Raw genomic sequence first — 22449 nt, forward strand, 5'->3', positions numbered from 1 at the left:
TACTTATAGACCCTTGCAGACAGGTCTTTCTTAGCTTCCTGGCTCTTACAAGTTCTGTGAGCCCCATAAGTTTCATTACCTTCTTATGAGTATTCTCTTCTCTAAAGGATTGACTGTTGGAATTTAGAGGAAATAACAACCTGTCTCCTGACTATGAGTGCACAGACTAAGATCTGTTACTCTGGAGTGATAAACTCCCACATGGAAATGTCATGTAACTAATTTGATTTTCTAATCTTTTGCTCCTGGGAGAGGTTCAAGTTAGAACAATAATTTAGACCTACCCATATACTGATGTCTTTAAAGCATGGTATCTGTGTAAACACTGAATTTCAACAAAAATTGGGAAGAAAATGTAATCCATGCTGAAGCACATGTTTTGAAATCCATAATCACTACCTCTGGCCAGAAGATGAAAGAACAGAACTGTGTGGTGAAATTGCTAGGCAGAGTTACTTCAAAGCCTGGGCCAATCATGGCTGACTCTGTGTGATACTGGAAGCAGGACAGTATCCAAGGACTCTTGACTATTGTCGGATATAGATTTCCACCAGGATTATGACAAAGTTATAAAAGGTGTGATGTTATTCAAGTTGCCAGATGACACACAAAAAAGAATGATCTTAATTGTACTGATTGTAAATTATAAATTTTCAAATTAAACATTTTAAAACAACGAACAAGCCAAAATCAGCAGCAACAAGTATGAAAGTAAAATTTAGAACTTACAAATCAAATTGAAAAGAACACTAGTGTTAAAAAGAACATTAGTTTTTTAAGAATTCTTTTTAGACCAGTACTAACTTCAAACTCTGTGTGAATCACAGAGTTATAAAACTTCGTAAAGTTTTATCTGCATAGGTTTTGTTGATTACTTAAACTACATTTGTCAGGAATTGAGAAGTAAGACAAATGACTAGACAGACATCTAGTCAGCAATTGCTTCTAGAAGAAAAGGAGGAATGCAGTTATCAAACAGGAATGTCTATAGTACACAGCACAGTTTCTGACAGAGAACAGCTGTGAGACCTCTCTCCCATAATGTTTAAGCAGTTAGCTGTTGAAGTAGGGAGGAAGGCAACTTAGAGTTGATATAGTTGAGTCTATGTAACAACTCACCTATTGCTCCCCTGAATAGCACGATTAAATTCTAGATATGAGTGTGGTTGTTGCTGTTGTTGTTGTAGTGGTGGTGGTGGTGGTGGTGCTGCTGCTGCTGCTACTGCTGCTGTTGTTGTTGTTGTTGTTGGACTAGCCTCCCACTATAGAACCCTTCTGGTCTGGAACTCAATATATAGACTAGGCTGGCCTCATACTCACAGAAATCCATAGGATTGTTTCTCTTGAGCTGTAATATCTATCTTATTTTCTTTATCTATGGTGATTGAAGATTTTGCTAGGTATAGTAATCTGGGCTGACATCTCTTAATGCTTTCAGCACATCTGTCTAGCCTCTTCTGGCTTTTAGAGTCTTATTCGAGAGTCAGCTTAATTCTCAATGGATTGCTCTGCCTTTACATGTTACTTTGTCCTTTTTTCTTATAGCTTTTAATGTTCTTTGTTTTGCTGAATACTTGTTGTTTTGACTATTATGTGGCAATGGGACTTTCTTTTCTGTTCCAATATATTTGGTGTTATGTATGCTTCTTGTACCTTTATAGGCATCTCCTTCTTTAGATTAAGAAAATTTTCCTCTAAAATATTGTTGAAAACATTTTCTTGTTCTTTGAGCTGAGATTCTTCTCCTTCTCTTTCCATTATTCTTAGATTTTATCTTTTTATAATGTTCCAGATTTCCTGGATGGTTTGTTTAAGGAATTTGTAGATTTAACATTTTCTTTACTGAGATATCAGTTTCTTTTATTATAAATTCAATACCTAAGATTCTCTCTTCCATCCCTTGTATCTATTGGTGAAACTTGCCTCTGTAAATCCTGTTAAAATTTCTAAATTTTTCATTTCCTTAATTCTCTCAGTTTGTGTTTTCTTTATTGCTTCTATCTCCATTTTCAACCATGAAGACTTTTATTTGTTTCCTTCAACTGCTTGTTTGTATTTTCTTGGTTTTCTTTAAGGTATTTATTAATTTCCTTCGGTTGTTTATATTTTCCTGGATTTCTTTAGGAAATTTGTCATTTCCTCTTTAGTTGCCTTTAAGGGCTTTTTCTTGTTTTTATGCTGTGTTGGAATACCCAGTGCCTGCTGCCTGCTGTGGAAGGAAGGACAGCTGGACTCTAGTGGTGACCTATTTCCCTAGCTGTAATTGATTGCATTCTTATTCTGGTGTCTTGGCACCTGAGTTTGGCGTGATTGTAGGTGCTGATTTCTGGATTTGACTTTGTTGGGTGTATGTTTTGTGTCTTGGTTTTTGCTTCCTCTCTGGGTTTTTCAGAGAGTGTGGTGAGTGTGTGTTACCTGTTTTACTGTTCTGCTCAGCTGGTGTGTTCAAAGGGAATGACTGCTGGTGTTGAAGGCTGGGATTCAAATCAGCCAGGAGTCAGGGGAGAGAGGTAAAGATGAAATAGTATGTGGGATTCACAGCGTTAGAGATAAAAACTGAAGGATTGGGTTTAGGCAAACAGAGGCAAAAGAGAAAGACTGCAGGCAGCTTACCTGGTTTTCTGGTAGGCGTGGCCTGTTGCTTAGTTACTACCTCCATTTTATAGAGAAGTAAACAACATAGCCAATTGGGGTAATGGCCGAAACCGAAGCTTCGCAACAGTTTGAACACAGGCCCTTCATACCACCGACTGTGAACTTAACCACTGTGTGATGGTACATTTTGGTTCCCCATCAACCTCATCCCAGTAACTGATAGGACAACTGAGTGTATCGGTCTACTTCCTATTGATGATACAAAATACCTGAGACAATCAACTTAGGAGGAGGAAGGACTTACTTCATCATCTCGGTTTCAGTACTAGATGGTTGATGGACTGTGCTCTATCGGGCCGGTTTCAGTACAGCGCTTGATGGTGGGAGCACTTGGGAGGGAGGGTTGATCAGCTCATGGTGGCTAGAAAGCAGAGAGAGGAAGAGTCAGAGAAGAGTCAGGGCTTGGGTCCCAAATTCCCTTCAAGGACACTATCTAAATCGTCTAATTTCCTTTTGTTAGGCCCTAAATCCTCAAGGGTCCAGCAACTTCCATTTCTCTGCGATACAATCATCTGGGGATCCGCTTTTAATATGTGAGCCTTTAAATGCCTTTCAGATTTAACTGCAACAGTAAAGATTTAGGAGAAGCGTCATGAAAGAGAGAGAATTAAAGTGATCCCTCCTCACCAATTCTCATACTTGACCTTAGCATATCAATCAGAGACAAACTCATTTGTACTTTTCTATTGGTCAGTACACACCTGGAATCCCAGCAGTTGGAAGGTAAAGGCAGAAGGATCGGGAGTTCAAAGCTTGTCTCAGTTCCAGAGTGAGTTTGAAGGTGGCCCAGAATATACAAGATTCCGTCTCAAAGACTGATAGATGATTGATTGATAGATAGATGATAGATAGATAGATAGATAGATAGATAGATAGATAGATAGATAGATAATAGCTAAGTAGATAGATAATAGACAGTTAGGTAGATAGATAATTGATAGATAATAGATGATGATGATGAAGATAGATAGATAGATGATAGATAGATAGATAGATAGATAGATAGATAGATAGATAGATAGATAGAAAGAAAGAAAGATAGATAGACAGACAGATGATAGATAGATAGATAGATAGATAGATAGATGATAGATAGCTAGATAGACAGACAGATGATAGATAGATAGATAGATAGATAGATAGAGATAGATAGATAGATGATAGATAGATAGATGATAGATAGATAGATAGATAGATAGATAGATAGATAGATAGATAGATGACAGTTAGGTAGGTAGATAGATAGATAGATAGATAGATAGATGACAGTTAGGTAGATAGATAATAGATAGATAGATAGATAGATAGATAGATAGATAGATAGATAGATAGATAGATAACAAAAATGTTATGCACTCTTTTCCTCTTAAAGCAAGTAGAAAGAAAAAACTCACCGAAGTTTCTAAAGCTTTGCTTCATCAATCCAGGTTAGTCAGTGAGGCTTGTTACTTTGATGTGGTGCTATTGGTTTTGAAATAGCTTAATGATGAATTGTCACATTATTTTTTTTTTCATTAAAATGGACCCTTGAAGATTCTTTGTTATTTCAGGCACAAGCATGATCATTAAACTTATCAAGAGTTATTCATTTCCATTATATTGTGTAATAGTCTCTCTTTCATGATGAATTATAATTCCTATTTTGATTTTTAAATGTATATATTTTATTAAATTAAACAAGGGAAATAACACTTTGCTTTGGCCACTAAATTATCAGAAATGGAAGGAAATTTAATAAAAAGTTCTGTTATGCCACCTAGTGACTAGGATTGGAATCACATACCTTAAAAAAATAAAATAAAAAATAAGAGTCCCACCACCCCACAGAAGGAAACTGGGAGACTTGAAGCACTAAACTTGAAACATGAATGTCTATTACTTGCCAATCAAAGAAAACATAAAATGTCTAACATTTGCTACTCTGGAAAGACTTTAACTCCCATTCTGTAGAGAACACTGTGCCATGACCTGTGATTCACGAATGACTGATGGCTTCTGTGAAATCTGTGGCTTCCTCAGTCGGAAATATCAGGAGGAACCATTTGCACGTGAGTGGCAGTCACACCCAGAATGTAATGGGAAAGGCGAAGCGATGCCCCCACACTCACATCCTAGCAGAGGGGGCCTGTTCAGACATGCCATCATGCATCACGTCATCGGGGCCTGAAATCGGGCTGCTACAGAAAGCCATGTACCACTGTCACCAGGACTGTCAGTCGTGAGGTGCTGTTTCTAGACTTTCCTCAAAGCCTTTGAACAGTAAGCTCTTAAATTAAACAAATCCCCGTCCTTCATATCCTTAGTATCTGAGGCAGAAGCCCAGCAGTAGGGGCACCTCCTATAGCTGCACTCATACTGTCTGCTCTTTAGGGTATCCTAGGGTGAGGAGATTCTAAATAAATATAAGATAGTGTGCGTGTGTGTGTGTGCATGTGTGCGTGTGCGTGTGTGTGCGTGTGTATGCATGTGTGCGTGTGTATGCGTGTGTGCGTGCGTGTGTGTGCGTGTGTGCGTGTGTGTGCGTGTGCGTGTGTATGCGTGTGTATGCGTGTGTGCGTGCGTGTGTGTGCGTGTGTGTGTGCGTGTGTGTGCGTGTGTGCGTGTGTGTGTGTGCGTGTGTATGCGTGTGTGCGTGTGTGTGTGCGCGCGCGTGTGCGCGTGTGTGTGCGCGTGCGTGTGCGTGCGTGTGCGTGTGTGTGTGTGCGCGTGTGCGTGTGTGTGTGTGTTGTGGTGATTAGCTAATTTCAAAGATATAATCCATATCAGTGTTTGACATTTAGGGAAGTATTATTATTACTGTTGCTGAGAAACAAAACTGATGTAATCTCAATGGAATATTCAGACTAGTAAAGTTGAGTTCTTGGCATGACCCTGCCTGATCCTAGAAGGATGAGTTAGCCTCCCTTCTCACTTGGAACATGTAAAGTTCCTGGAAAAGCATGTACCTATATTCCTAGAATTATTGAATTATTCACAGTTCTTAAAGGAAGCTGCTGGAGAAAGCTATTATTAGTGTTTGCAAACGTTGAGTGTACGGCTGGATCTGATAGGATTTAAGATTCAGTGTTGATAAACTGTGAACCTGTGACTCAACTTTCTTTTTTCAATGGGAATGAAGTGTAAGATAGAACAACACATTTCTCTTTACAGTAAGCAAAACCAAGTTATTAAAAGCCCTTGAGATCATTGCTTGTTCTTAGGAGTCACTTAAATTCAGAGTGAATTAGAAATTAGTGACAATATTTTAATGTCCATCTCAAAGAAACCACACAAAAGTGTGTGGGGTGCCTAGAAACAGAAAAGAATGAGCCCCATAGAACTAAAAATGTAAGGATTCTACAGATAAGTTTTATCAGCTTCCATAAATTGTGTTCCATATTTGTAGATGTTAAATATGAGTTTCCTGGAACTGATACACAACAGTGAGGTTATACTCTGAATAAATATGGGATCTCCCACACCTCAGTTCACATCTGCAGAATCTTAACACGAATATTTAACACAGTTTTTAGGCAGCACTGAATTTCTCATCGTCTAAAACAAAACCATTTTTTCTACAAGTTTTATTTCACACATCAGCCCCTGTTCATTCTGTGTCTAGCATGTCCCGAGCCCTGGTAAGAAGAGAGCAGATAGTCCAGGCACATTGACCTCAGAGTGCTCAGGAGGTAATGCCTGCTAGGTGGGCTGCACAAGAGGGAGTGAAGAGGCCTCCTCAGCTTCCAAGCCTTTGCCTAAAACACAAAATTGACTCTTAGCCCCACAGGGGAGTTGGAAGAGTTAAAAAGACAAACAAAGCAATAAACTTTAATATAATTGTTAATATTAATACAATCATCATGTTTATATTTCATGAGGCATTCTATCCTCACAATATTGTAGAAAAGAAAAGAGTTGTGCGTGTTTGGTGTTAATCTGTGCACTGTTAATCTGTGAGTCAGATCCCACACACTGCTGGGGTGGATTTGCTGATATCCCTGAGAGAGCTGTCTCTCTGGGGTTTGAATGCGAGCAAATGGCTATCCAGCAGGCAGGTTAGTTCAGGTTAGTTCAGTTCCTCTGCTTTTTCCCATGAACAATGGCATATCGGACCCACATCCTATACCAGCTCATCACCAGTGACCAGGTCAATGGAGAAAAGGTGCAGGTAGTTGTGGACTCTGCCCAGTAGGCATTGTTTGCCATGTTTAACCAGTGCAGCCATGCTGGAAATCTTGTGGAATCACAGAAATGGGATATCAAATCTAAAGGCTCTGTATTAGGGTGACTGACATAGCAGCATCGTTCATGATCCCCCAAATAGTCACTGCTTTCTGGAGGTACTACAAGAAAATCTAGGAGCTTTTATTTACATGGCATGACAAAAAATTCAAAGAGACGATCAAGGGGACTGAAAGAAGCTTCAGGCGCAGTTGGGATGCCTACACCCATCCCCTGGGTTAGATGGAGTATAAAATGTCAGCCATTTAAGGTCCACATCAGCCTTTTCTTGTCCTGACCAAAGAATAAGGCTTAAAAATAAAGTTACCACATGTATTTATTAGGTTTTTGTCAAACTGGCACAAGCTAAAGTCATCTGAAAAGAGGGAACCTCAATGAACAAATGCGTCCATTAGATGGGCATGTAGGAAAATCTATGGGAAATTTTCTTATCTAAAGATTGATGTGAGAGAGTTCAGCCTACTCGGGGTAGTGGCACCCCTGGTATGGTGGTTTGAATATGAATGGTCTCCATAGGCTCATATTTTTGAAAGCTTAGTCATTAGGAGCAGCACTATTTGAAAGGATTAGGAGGTGTGGCCTATCAGAGGACGTGTGCCACAGGGAGTGAACTTTGAGGTTTCAAAACACCAGGCCCATTGTCTCTCTCTTGGCCAGGACATTAGGATGTAACTCTTAGCACCATTTCTGTCTGTGTGCTGCCATGTTTCCCACCATGATGACAATGGACTAAATCTCTCAAACTGTCAGCAGGCATCTCAATTAAATTATTTCTCTTAGAAGAGTAACTCGGTCATGGTGTCTCTTCACAGTAATAGAACAGTGACCAAGACACCTGGGCAGGTGGTGCTGGGTGCTATAAGAAAGAAAGCCGTGAGGAGTAAGTCAAGAAGCAATATTCCTCCTTGATCTCTGCTTCAGTTTCTGCCTTTGGTTCCTGCCCTACTTGAGCTCCTGACCTGGCTTCCCTCAGTGATGGACTGTGATTAGAATAAACTCTTTCCTCCCTACCTTGCTTTTGCTGGTAGTCTTTATCAGAGCAATAGAAAGAAAAGTAGGACACGATGACATTCCTCAGCAGTGCAGTCAAATTCCATTTCCAAACTTGGGTTCAGTAGATAGCAGAAGAACCTTTTGTGATATTTACTGTCAGTTCCACTGAATGTTTGCCTTAGAGAGAGAGGCCTTACCCCAATTTACTGTTCAATAATGTACTGAAATAAGCCCCATGCATAAATCCACTGCAAGACAAATGGAAATTGTAAGGCATTAAATAAGTAAACAGTACCCTGAGCTACACAGAAGAAAAATCCTACTATAAGAAAACAAGCTTTGTGATTTTTGAGGCCACAGGAATCATCCCCCTGGTCCTTCTGTCCTCTGTCCATTGAAACTATACTGGGGTTTCAGTGATGGCCCTTACAGCATTGGAAACACTTTGTTCTCTAAACTGAAGTTATCAATAAGTAAAAACAAGGATGAACAAACTGTCAGATGGCTGCTTTGACACCTGGGGCAGTAAATGTAAATGTCTTTAATATATTATGTATGTACTTATTATTTCAACAGAATTGTTGAAACTGTGGATAGCCATTTTTTTTTTCAATCTGCTTTACGAATCTCTATGCAGTTGAAAATAGAGGAATGTATGCAGTTAGTCACTGGTCATGAAAGGCAGCTGGCTAATGAATACATATGCAACCAACATCCTTCAAGCTACAAGTGCATGTCTAATATGACCCATGGTCACAGACAAAGATTTTTTCCTGCAGCCAAAAATTGCCAAAAAATGTAAAGAAAGAAATTTCAGCACAAAAAAGAAAGAAAGCGGTAAATTTAAATAACAGTTGCTCCTCTCTGAATTTCTATAATCTGAAAATATCCTAATGACTTCTATCAAAGAGAGTCACATAGAAAAAGGGGGGAAAGTTAATGTAAGATGCAATTCTTTATAACATATACTTAAGGAGTGGGTATGTGGGTTTGCCATGAAGCCTAAAAGCCTGAAGTTCCAACCCAGAACACAAATAGCAGAAGAACAGTGAATCCTGTGAGTTGTCCTCTGGGAAAAGATTTTTACCAACTCCATATCTGATAGAGAACTAATATCAAAAATATATAAAGAACTCAAGAAACTAGATATCAAAAAACCACAAATAATCTAATTTTAAAATGAGATGAGAATATGGAGTAAGAAAAACACTCCTCCATTGCTGATGGGAGTGCAAACTTGTACAGCCACTGTGAAAATCAATATGGTGGTTTCTCAGGATATTGGGAATCGGTTTACCTCATGACCCAGATACACCAATCTTACACACGTACCCAAAGTACTCTCCATCCTACCATGAGGACTCTTGTTCAACCATGCTCACTGTAGCTTTATTCATAATAGCCAGAAACTAAATGACCTAGATGACCCTCAAGAGAAGAATAAATTTTTTTTAAAAAAATGTACATTTATGCAATGGAGTATTATTCAGCTGTTAAAAATATGACATCACAGTTGGGTTGCTCACCTTCCTGGACTTAGGGGGAGCTGGGAGGACCTTGGACTTAACATAGTGAAGGGAACCCTGATGGCTCTTTGGCTTGGAGAGGGGCGGAGTGGGGGTATGGGTGGAAGGGAGGGGAGGGGAAGGGGAGGAGGAGGGGAGGAGATGGAAATTTTTAATTAAAAAAATGAGAAAAAAATATGACATCACAGCCAAATGGATGGTACTCAAAAAGTTTATGATAAGTGAAGTAACCCAGACACAGAAAGAGAAATGGTATGTGTTCACTTATAAGTGGAATTAAGCATTAAGTAAATTATAACCAATCAAAATCTTTAGATGCAGAGAGGTTAGGTAAAGAGGAGGGGCCGGGGGGAGCTTATGGATATCCCTGGGAAGGTGAAATAGAAAAGATTTTTATGGGTAGATTGGGGATAGCGGGGATTGGAGTGTGAGGGATCAAACTGGTGTGGGGTGGAATGGCTTGGAGAGATAGAATGCAGGGAGTGATGACTGGAATTGGGGACATTTGGGGGATGGCATGGAAATCTAGTGCAGTGGACACTCCCCGCAATTTATAAAGGTGATATAATGAGGACTCCTAATAATGGGGTACAAAGTGTCACCTGGTCATCTCTTTTAGTCAAGCAAGGCTTCTAGTAGAGGGACTGAGCTGCATTTAGTTGAGTTGTTGACCAAAGGGGTCTTATGGAGGAAATTTGCAAACAATCCAGGCCGACGCTAAGATAGAGGGTTGCTCTCTGCAAACTGACAGTGGGTCCCATTGCCAAGGGCAACACCCACACAACTCATTGAACATGGAATAGTTGAGCTAGTACATAAATAGACCCTTCATTCCAAGGTTCTAAACTCTTTGGTAGGGGAAGGCATTATATAGGTTACTGAAAGAGAAATGTGGACACCAACCCAGCCACAAAACCTTTGACCTACAACCTGTCCTCTCTCCAAAATATACTAGGGCAACGTTGGCACAGAACTTGTGGGAATAGCCAACCAGGGTCCTATTTTACTTACAGCCACTCCATAAGAAGAAGCCCATACCCAACACTGCTTGGGTAACCAAGAATCAGAGACTAGATAGCCCAGAGACATAAGGTAAAACCAAACAAAACTTGACAAAAAAAAGAAAAAAAAGATCAATAAAACAATTCCTAAAGATATTCTGCTATATTCATAGATCAGTGTCTTTTCCATTCATCATCAGAAAGGCTTCCCCCAGCAGCAGAGTGGAACAGATCTAGAGATCTCTTGCCAGACATTATGTGGTCAAGAGTGTAAAATAGAGGAGGTCTAAATAAAATCCCTCCCTCAGAGTTCAGTGAATCAAATGGAGGGACTGGAAAGATTCTAAGAGCCAGGAGAGATGGAAAACACCAGGAGAAAAGGACCTCTTAATCAACTAAGCAAGACACATATGAGCTCACAGAGACTCAAACAGCAAGTACGTGGCTGTCAGGGGTCTGCAACAGGTTCTCCGCATATATAGCTATGAGCTTAGTGTTTTTGGTGGACTCCTGACTGTGAGAACAAGTGGTCTCTGACGCTTGTGCCTGTTCTTAGAGCTCTTCTTCTCCTTTTGGGTTGCTGTGTCCAACTTCGATGTGATAGTTTTTTCTTAACTTATTATATTTTGTTATCTCTAAGAAGCTTGTCCTTTTCTAATGAGAGACAGATAGGAGTAGATCTGGAGGGGAGAAGAAGTGGAGAGCTCCTGGGAGGAATAGAGGGGGGAACTACAGTCAGAATATATTGTATGGCAAAAAAACTAAGAATCTATCTTCAATAAAAGAAAAAAGTCATACTCCATAGAGCACATAGAGTTTAGTTCAGTGAGACAAGTAGATTGTCTCTATAGTCAGCCAATAAGCAAGAGGTCACTAAAAGGCAGTTATGTGAAACAGACAGTCACAAACAAAACTTTACTTTTAAAAATTTATTTATTTTGCTTTCAGACCAGTTTTCCCTCCCTCCCTCCTCTCCTCCCATTCCCTTCCTCTTCTCTTCTATCCCCAGTTTCAATCCATTGCTCCTCTGTTTCTGTTTTGAAATGGGCAGTCGTCCCATGGGTATCAATAAAGTATAGCATACCAAGTTTCTGAAAGGTTAAGCTCCCTCCCCTTGTATTTAGACTGGGCAAGGCAACCCAGTGTGAGGAATAGGTTCCCAAGAGCCAGTCAAAGCATTAGGGACAGTCTTTCTCCCATTGTTATGAGTCCCACAAATATACCAAGCTACACAACTGTCACATATATGTAGAGGGCTTTGGTTAGTCTTATGTAGACTCCCTTGTTCCAACTAATACTTTAAGTGTGGCAGATACTGCTTTCATAAGTATCTTCCCATCTTTAAGAAGATCATTATGTTGGAAAAGAAAGACATATACATAAGTTTAAAGAGTTAAATAATACCAGAAATTTTAGTCATGTTGTTTTACAAAAGAAAGCTGTTTAGCAAATGCTGTGAGTTATGGTAATATTTCTTTATCAAGTTATAATCTCTTGATATTGGTATCTTTTCTCTATAGAGTTTAGATAAAGGCAAGTACATATGTATTATAAGTTAGCATTGGAGAGGAAGATGGAAGACTATTAACTATTTACATTTTATTTTTACAATAACTTAGGATGTTTGCTTTTGGCCATGTCTGTAAAATTATTGTTCTCCTTATATAGGGCTGTGACACACAGATGATTTATGACCTACTGCTAAGATTGAAATCCACTATTTATTTACCTGGTGACTTTGTGTGTAAAAAGGTGAGTGCATACTATTTTCAAGTGCACAGTTAATAAGACATTGGAGGAATTTGGACATAGGTCAATAAGGCATTTGAAATAAAATCTGTCCAGAGTAACTTCCATATTATAAAACACTAGGCCATATATTTAATTCTGCAAAGCAGCAATAAATTCTTGGAGTTTAAAATAGAACAAAATAATATAGATTCCATTGTATATGTCATAGGACAGACATGTAGGTAGTCTGAAAAGATATTTGTATAAATGTAAATTATCAGAAACAATATGCCATCAAATTTGAACATTTTAAATGAACGACAAACTATAGAAGTGATAGGTGCTTTTCCTTTTTCTGCATCATCAGCAAGCTGTTATTTCACACAATTAGTAGATAATGCCATTTCAAATCTTTATTGTGAATTTTATGACAACAAAAGTATCATATGTCTATTATTTCTTAAATAGAAAATATAAACCACAATCATGAAATTCTATAATGAAGAAATAATAACTGTTCATATATTGTGTCTATCTTTTTACACAGATTGATGGGTCTCATTATATTGCCCTGGCTGGCCTGGAATCCACTATATAGACCAGTCTGCCCTGCAACTCATAGAGAGCTGCCTATCTCTGCCTCTCAAGCATTGAAATTAAAGGTGTACGTCATCACACCAGTCTCTGATCAATATCTTAAAAAATAATTAAGAACATGTCTATAATCAGAGCACTCAGGAAAGGATGAGGCAAGAGTATCACAAGGTCAGAGTCAATAGGAGCGACACAGGGAGTTCTGAGTCATCAGTTCTAAGCCATCCTCATTTACAGAGCAAGTTCCTTTCCAAAAACAAGAGACAAAGAGATCCTGAACTTTGTATCTAGAGAAACTAACTCAATGATGAAGTGAACAATCAAAATCTGAAAATAGAAATAAAAGTATGTGTATATGTAACATTAAGGTAGAAGTAAAATGTCTAGGAGGACAAAGGAGATTAATAGGAGATACAAAAGAAAGGGAAGGTAGAGAGGTATAGTGGGATATGTTCAACATGTTATCCATACTTGTATAAAAACTTTAAAAACAAATAAAATATAAAAATAAATGAAAGTGAACATTACAAAAAATTGGAGATGACCTCAGGCCTTGGAGAATTCACAAGTGTAGATGAAAAGCACTTACTCCATTCCAAAATAGTGTAGAATAAATACCAAGTTATAGGACAAAATCAAGGGCAGCTGCTGGAAGACTTCTGAAGAAAAAGCCTGTAATAAGTCTTGGGAAATAAACTTAAGTGGATCCAGTTAAGTATGGAAAAGAACTGGCTTGGGCCAAGACAGAGAGGAAGGGATTTGTGGCTGCAGGAAGAATGTAGAGAACTACAGTAGGACATGTGTTAAAGCCATTTAAATTATGTATTCCACAAGCAATAAGCCAGTTGTTTGTTTATTTATTTGTTTATTGAAACAGGGTTTCTCTATGTAGCCATAGCTGTCCTGGAATTCACTCTGTAGACCAGGCTGACTACACACCCACAGATCACCTGTCTCTGCCTCCCAAGTGCCGGGATTAAAGTGTTTGCTTCCACTTCCCAGCTGCAATAGACAGTTTTTAATGTTCTGCGACAGGTGCTATAATGGGTAATGAGCCCAAAACAACCAAAGTCCTTCAGAGGTTTACAGTCTAGTACTAAGGTGTTCAAATCGCAGTGTGTCAGCATCATATGAACTAAGGAGTCTGAGTTCCACACATAGACATTCAGCTGGTCCTGATGAGTCCCCCATATTAGTCTAAAAAATTTCCAACTAGTTCCAAAATATGACCATTAGAAAGATTGACTTGAAGGAAGAGAAAGGAAACAAAAAATTAAATTAATTTAATGCAAAACTGTAAAGTGTGCTCTTATATAAAGAGAAACAGAAGTTGTTAGAGGAAGGCAGAATACTGAAGGCACTTATTTATATTGGAAGTGGGTAGAGAGAAGTTATCAGCTTGTCAGCTGTGACCTTTGTAAAGTCTAAAGATAAATAGTCCTTTAGTTAAAAAAAAAAAAAGAAAAAGGAAATCGATGGGCTAATATTTTTTTATGAGAAGTTGCAGCAATGATCTGAGAGGCAAGGCAGAGCCTGTCATATTCAAGTAATGGAAGCAAATAAGGGACTAGAATAGTGGGAAAAGACAAAATCAAATGAGGTGTGACATATTTCAAATACATCAGATGCAGACACCAGCTTATAGGTGGAATCAATCAGATGAAAGAAGATGAAAACGAAGGTGAATGTTTGGCAACTGGAATATAATGAAAGCTGGCTTTAAGAGGTCAAGGCATGGTATGAGAAAGAAGGCTGAATCTGTGACTGTAAAGGCACCAATATTATTAAGGAGATCAATGAAGATGAATGAGAAAGGGCAACTGAGAAGGAGCTGTCAATGATTAACAGGAAGGAAGGAGAGATTCTGGCATATGGGAAACCAAGCATATACAACTCATATAAACTCATCCAGGTAGAATACAGAGTGATTATAAGTGAAATGAAATCAAACTCATTAAAATGGGAGATAGGAAAAAAACAAAAGAAAGAAACAAGGCTAATTAAGAGTTTCTTTGGGGGCAGTGGCACACAGGAATGACATAGACTGAATGCATTAAAACAGATTCAAGTTGTTCCAGGGCCTGAAGGGGCTGGTTACTGAAATAGCAGTAGAAACTTTAGCACAAGTACCTTGAAACAATGCAAATTTGCTTAAAGAAGTGTGAGGTGAAGAGATGCAGCTTTCTAATTTTATCATTATATCAAATTCATCCAATAATAAAAACAAGTGAGTGCATACCTGTGAGGAAAGACAAAAGTGGAGGAAAGAGGAGGAAGAATGCAAGTCACTCTCGTTGGTTTTGATTTAGTTTTTAGGTTTTTTTTCTAAATGAAGATTTGCCTGATTCTAAATATTGACAGAGAACAAAAGCTATTACTTGACCAAAGTTTAAGTAGCTGAATTCAGTTTGATATGTATTTACTATTTCCACAAGGAATTGCAGAAAAGAAGAAAGGAAAACAGGCTCAATTAGAGGAAACCTAAATAACTGAAGCAATGGCAGAGTTCAGGTCAAATATTTTAAACTGCTTTGAGAAAGTCTGTGGGCCTTCAAGTCTACTTGGGAGTCTTCAGGGGGTGCTGTGCTACCATACAGAAAATAACGAGCGAGCTTTGCAAGGCGTAGACTTCTGGGACTTCCAAAGGTTCTCATCCAGTATTTCTGCAGTGGAGTTTTGGGAGTTTCACCTCCAAAGGAGCTCTTCATGGTGTTAATGGTAAAGGAACCACTCTGTGAGCATCATCTCTCTCTTCTGATGATGTACCCCGAGTGCTGTGCTGCTCCCCACTAGCCTTGGAAATAGCCTCCAGAACAAGAATTCTAAATTTTTCTGGCATGTACTCTCACTGAGAGTTACCTTGCTCTACCTGAAGTGCTTGCCTTTCAACACTTTCTCCAAATTAGCACAAGAAACAGTCATAAGTTAGGGTCGGTCTTGCTTTAAGCATGCTGTCAGCCTCTGTTCTCTTGAAGTGATGTCTACTTCATCTGAATGCTAATTAAGCTTGCAGAAAAGTCTTAAATTAACCCAGAAATATGCAAGAGGTAGTGGAAGTTTAGGCTCGCTGATTATGCCTGATCTCCTTGGGAAATTATCAAAATGATCATTAAGAAATAATTAGAAGTTCTGAACTATATTTAAGTACCCATTATGTACTTGTACTTCCAGACAGTTGTAATAAATGCCTTTGAAACATCATTTCAACTCCTTGAAATTACTTCACACAAAAAATAATAACAGGAATAGGACCCTGGCCTAGGGATCCTTCCTAGAGTAAAAGGACGCTAATTTTCAAATGACTTATTTTATTTTTAAATTGTTGATGTTATTCCATTGGCTATGAAGACATCAGTCTTGGTACTGTACTCATTGTAAGATACAGTATATCTGTATGTATGTCAGGTGATATAGGTGTTATCAGTTTTAATGCTGTTGCTGGTCAGCCTTGGAGTTTTTGCTTGAAACTCTTAGCTTATATAACCTTTATTTCCAATTTTCAAAAAAGAGGAAATAAGAGACACCTCTCGCTTAAATTTTTACAAGAATTAAATGAAGTACAAAATATTTCCCAGATAAAAAGAAGTGTGCTCTGAGAGAATGAATACATGATTTAAAACAAGAAGATATGCAAATATTCATTATCTTGATGATTTTTAAGGCTTATTTTTATTTATGTGCATGTATACATTTCTGTGTGAGTATATGCTGTAGTGGCATGTCATTTGTATTTTAATAAATAAAGTTTGCCTGAAGATCAGAGAGTAAAACAGCCCCATTGGTTAGCTTTACAGACCAGGCAGTGGTAACACATATCTTTAATCCCAATAGTATCATTAGTTTGCCATAGAAAACAGGCAGTGCATGCCTTTAATCCCAGCTCTAGAGAGGATTATAAAATGGGAGGAGACAGCTCTTACTCACAGTCTCATTCTGAGATTCCTGGAGGCAGGATTGCTGTTTTACTTTTCTGACCTTCAGGTTGAACCCCAATTTCTCTCCCTGAGTTTTTATAAATCATGCTTCAATATACTACATACATGCAGGTGTTTCAGGAGACCCAAAAAGGACACTAGATCCGCTGCAGCTGGAGCTAAGGCAGTTGTGAGCCTCCTGATGTGGGTACTAAGAATTAACTGCTGAGCCATCTCTTCAGCCCCCTATTTTGATAAATTTTCAAAATACTACACGAAGGCAAATTATTATTGACATTAAAATTATATAATTAACTATAATAAAATCCATATATATTGCAACTTCTAATCAACCTATATTTCATGTAAATATATGTTTAGGATAAGAATTTTGTTTTTTCAGATATGAATGAGGAGGTGTGCCGTGCACCATGCCCCCGTGTCTGCTCTCTGTGCGCTGGCACCCAGTTACTAAGCTTCGGGCAAGGGGCAGGAGGTTAAAATACACAGGACACACACAGACAGAGACAGATAGTGACACGGGTCATCCTTGAATTTCCCAAGAATGCCCCCTTTATTGTGTTCAGGGGCAGATTATATAGAGAGAACCACGCCCCAGCCAAACCCACCAGAAACCACTCTCCTGCCAACAGGAACTCCTGAAGGTCTTGTGCTCAGAGCAGCTGTAGGCACTCAGATCAGGGGATTACAAGAAATTCAGGATCTGGGATCTCACTGCTCCCAACAGAGGTGAAATTTCGTAATTGTATATTCCAACATGATAATGGTAAAATATTTGATTTTCAGGAAAATACCCTAGGACTTTTGTACTTTAGAAACAGTTAAACAATATTTTCTTCATTCATAAATGAGTGTCTTTTATACATCTTGCTTTGCCCTCATCACTGGAATAAAGTAAACATAGTTTCAGTCATGACAGTGCTTACTTCACCTTTGTTGTTATGTATGAATATACAACACACTAAGTAATTTATGAAGGATAAAGATTTATTTAGCTTGTGGTTCTATGGTCTAAAATGTCTACAGTGATGTTACTGGCATTTGATAAGGGCTTTCTTCCTGGTGAGTCACAATGTGTTAGCATGAACCACATAAAAAGGTAAATCAAACTTATCAGAGGAGAAACAACTGCTCTGGTGATAAATAAATGAGACAAAGCCCTCAGGGCCTAATTATATTTTTAAATACCACCATATTGTGAATTTGAAAATTCAATTCTTAACAATTGAAATTTGGGGGAGATATTAAAAGGATAATAATAACTCAGAGTGAAACCGTACTTATTTTGACAACTTATAGGGATTATTACCCAAATAATGGCAAGTATTATGTAAACTGGCCTATTTAGACTGTAATGACCTGGGCTGAAGATGGGGCTTAGCAGTTAAAAGTGTTTTACAATCATGCAGCACCCACACCTTTATCTCCAGCTCTGAGGGAAGGTGAGTACAAGAGAACCTCTTGGGCTTCCTAATTTCCAAAAGAACAAAGGAAAAACAAACTTCAGGTTCAAGAAGAGATCTTGTCTCAAAGAAATACATGGAGAGCAATAGACTTAAACCGTCTTCTGGCCTTTACAAACTTAAAGTGTTAATAAGATTCTTGTATCTTATGTTTATTTTATAGAGATTGAAATTATTTAACATTATTTAGCATAACATTAAATGTATAACTTAATGTTTATTATACAATATAATGATAGTTAGGACACTGTATTATAATACAAATACACAGAAAATACAGTTAGGGACACTGACAAAAAACTATACATTGGAAAGACTGAAAAATCAGGTACAATCACCCTCAATCCTAAATCTCAAGGATCACATGGATACATTTTAGTCAACCACAAAAACACAAGCAAAGTATCTCCACAAGTCCAGAGCTGTTTTGGGTTGGTTTGGTGGACGAGGGGGAGTTGGGAGAGTAGAAAAGGTACATACGTATGTGTGTGACATACATTCATGTATGTATACAGACTTGTCTGTGTGGTTTCATGTTTGCAGGTGAGCCTACATGTATGTATATGGGCGTGGACACCAAAGGTTTACCCTAAAGGTCATCCTACATTCTTGTACATTTACATACTTAAGTAAAAAGTCTCTTATTAAACTTGGATCTAACCAGCTCAACTTGTTTAGGTAGCCAGGTTGCTAAAGAACCTCCTGTCTCTATTTGCTGAACACTGGGATTATAGACAGATCATCACTCTTGCCTGGCTTCTATGCTAGTGTTGGGAATCTGAACTTCAGTCTTTATGCTTTCATGAAAAGCACTTTATTCGCTTGAGCCATCTTCCCAGCTGTTTACATAATTCTTAAATAGGATTGGATATATAATTACATGCAAATGGATGGAAATAGAAAACACTATCCTGAGTGAGGTAACCCAGACCCAAAAAGATGAATATGATATGTACTCACTCATTAGTGGATTCTAGCCATAAATAAAGAACATTGAACCTATAATTCATGATCCTAGAGAAGCTAAATAGGAAGGTAAACCCAAGAAAAACATGTAGTTATCTTCCTGGATATTGGAAGTAGACAAGATTGCCAGACAAAAATTTAGAGCTTGGGGGTGGGGGTGGGATGGGGATAAGGGGAGATGGGGAGAGAGAAGTGAGAAGGGGAGGATGGGGAGAGCTTGGGGAAATGGGACGGTTGTAATGGAGGAAGAGTGGATATGGGAGCAGGGAAGTATATATCTTAATTAAGGGAGCCATTTTAGGGTTGGCAAGAGACTGGACTCTAGAGGGGTTCCCAGGTGTCCAAGGAGATGTCCCCAGCTAGTTCCTTGAGCAGCTGAGGAGAGGGCGCCTGAACTGGCCCTAACCTATAGCCACACTGATGAATATCTTATATATCACCATAGAACCTTCATCTGGCGATGAAGGGAGATAGAGACAGAGACCCACATTGAAGCACTGGACTGAGTACCCAAGGTCCAAATGAGGAGCAGAAGGAGAGAGAATATGAGCAAGGAAGACAGGACCGCGAAGGGTGTGCCCACCCACTGTGACGGTGGGGCCGATCTAATGGGCCAAGGACAATGGCAGTGGGTTTTGAATCTACTGCATGTACTGGCTTTGTGGGAACCTAGTCTGTTTGGATGCTGACCTTCCTAGACCTGGATGGAGGGGGGAGGACCTTGGAATTTCCACAGGGCAGGGAACACTGACTGCTCTTTGGACTGAAGAGGGAGAGGGAGAGGGAATCGGGGGAAGGGGAGGGAAATGGGAGGAGGGGAGGAGGTGAAAATTTGTAATAATAATAATAATAATAATAATAATAATAATAAAATAAAAAATAATTACATGATAACTATTCTATTCTAGTTTAGACAGTAGGTACATATAAAAAAATCACTGTATTTACATTAAATGTTTAAAATAGCTACGTATTTGGTCTTGTGAACTTTGGTATTCTATTCATATTCGAATATCCATACTGCTTCAGAGGTACAAAATAGCACCATTGATCAGTAACTATGAAAACACTGTAAGAGGTAAATTGTTGGTTATTACTCTGACCTTGAGATTTGTTAATACAAACAAGAACTTAGTGAAAATAACTGCACTGACAGTCTTTCAATATGGAATAAGAACTTCAAGGTCTCCTGTTTCCTGAATCATACCTCAGTGATAGACAGAATAGGCTTGACTTTGAATGGCTGAAACTCAGGCTCCTATGTTACATAAAACATCTTCTTTAGGGCTGAGCAGTGGAGACCAAAAGCAGAAGATTCAACCATCAATACAAAGAGTTACATTTTCTGCCCATGCCCACTCCTGAGATAATACAGTGACCAGTGTATCTTCTCGTGCCTTGTGATGGTTTGCAGGACTCACATGATGGAAAATAATGTTCCAACATCTCAAATTACCTCAGATCTTAAAATAAATAACTTCACATGATATTCCTTGTTTCCTTTATGTGTATTTGCTCCTCTCTAAGATCTTAAATTTTTTTATTTGGGTTATAACAGTTAAAAAATAAAATGATTAAAATTTTCTTTTTTTAAATATGGCACTTAGGGAGAAATTGGTAAGGAAATGTACATCATCAAGCATGGAGAAGTCCAAGTTCTTGGAGGCCCTGATGGTGCTCAAGTTATGGTTACTCTGAAAGCTGCAGCAGTGTTTGGAGAAATCAGGTATCTGAGAGTCACCTTGTAAGTCTCTAAGCCTATTATTTGTCATAAAATATCCAAATGTCTACTCATTTATCAAAATTCTGATGTTCTGCTGAAAGTATAGGACACTTAAGGATGTTCACATTTCTTTCACTTTTTCTTCCTTCTCTCTAAAAAACAGACAAAAGAGCAGGCCATGTTCTTCAGTGCTAGAGCCTAGGTCAGTGCCTGGCTTGCAAGTGATGCTCAACCACAAGTAAATGTACAAAGAGTAGGAGAATCCTGTAACTGTTAGAAAACTCTTGGTAGGTCAACAAAGGGGTTTTGAGCAGGTTAATAATATGATCATGAATGTGGGGCCAGGCTGCCTCACTGTAAAGCCCAGATTATCCACCTGCTGACTTTGCTTCTTATTTGACCCTACTCTTCTTCATTCCTTCATCTTAATAATTAAAATCACAATAATGTATATCGTAGAGGTTAGAAAACTTGTAAAATATTTTGAGTCTCTCATTTAATTTTTATTCAATAAGTACTAGCTATTGTTATCATTATTTCCTAATGGCCAGGAGAATATAAGCATAGAATAGAGTAGAATGAATACAAAAGATCCCAAGGGCAAGAATATAAACAGCAAATTTAGACACAATGTGAGCTAATACTTCCATGCATTATTGAATTTAAATTTATTCATTATTCATCCAAAAATGTATTCACTAAGTGCTTAGCACATGCTAGATTGTGAAGTATCCCTCAAAACTCAGGAAGTACACTCTAAAAAGAATACACAAATTCCTGCCCTTCATTAAGGTGAGAAGAAACTGACAAAAGTTACACAATTAACTAATAGGGCAAATTCACACTATAATGTGGTATTATTGTAACAAAGTGTAAGAAACTGAAAAGAGAGGCTACTGTAAATCAAGTAGTTGAGGATGAGCACGCAATATAAAATATTTGCCACAAGCTTTAATTCAGTAATTAAATATGGAACCACTTAGAAATAGACAAAAGCTTAAACATAGAACCAACTCATTCAGTCTTTGGACAGGTAAATCATCATAGCAATTAAATAGTGAACAAGGAAAGACATCTTGGCAAAATGAGACCTAAAGTTGAACAAGGGCTAGGCTATTGAAAGACTTTTAGGCCATGGTAAGAAATTTATGTTTTATTCTCATATCCGAGTTCTAACCAGGCTTGAGCACACTTAATTTCCAATATTAGACAAGATCAAAGATATTCAGCATGGTATGGATATAAGTATAGTAGTCTCAACATGAGTGGATGTCAATAAAGAGTTTTAGACAAAAGAATTGCACAACTGGTATGATTTTAAAAGACAATTCCAATAGATTTGTGGAACAGAGATAGAGACAGGTGAGACCACAACAGGAGAAAAGAATTGCACATGAGCAGCAGAGATTCCAGTAAAAGATGGCAGTGTCCTGAACTGCCAAGCTGATGCTTAAGGCAAAAAGTAATAGCTATTAATTATTTTACACGAGAAAATTTTTACTTCAAATTACCAAGTATCTTGACCAGAATAAGAGCAGCCATGAGTGACAAAGGTAACACTCTAACCCAAGTCCTCATGGGTAAGTGTCCAAATGATCTCATCATATCCCAGAAGGCATTTGATCCATCCAACTTCACAGC

General features: G+C 38.3%; 1 protein-coding gene across 1 annotated transcript in view; it reads left to right on the plus strand.

Annotated features, from left to right (window-relative positions):
* The window catches only part of Cngb3 (cyclic nucleotide gated channel subunit beta 3), a 139011-nt gene that overhangs the window by 95941 nt on the left and 20621 nt on the right, over positions 1-22449 (plus strand). Inside the window, exons 14-15 of the mRNA XM_038348355.1 lie at positions 12065-12148; positions 20693-20811. Coding sequence (XP_038204283.1) covers positions 12065-12148; positions 20693-20811 — 203 coding nt within the window. The remainder of the gene's footprint in view (positions 1-12064; positions 12149-20692; positions 20812-22449) is intronic.

This window comes from Arvicola amphibius, chromosome 11 (genome assembly GCF_903992535.2).
Source record: "Arvicola amphibius chromosome 11, mArvAmp1.2, whole genome shotgun sequence".
NCBI classification, from domain to species: Eukaryota; Metazoa; Chordata; class Mammalia; order Rodentia; family Cricetidae; genus Arvicola; species Arvicola amphibius.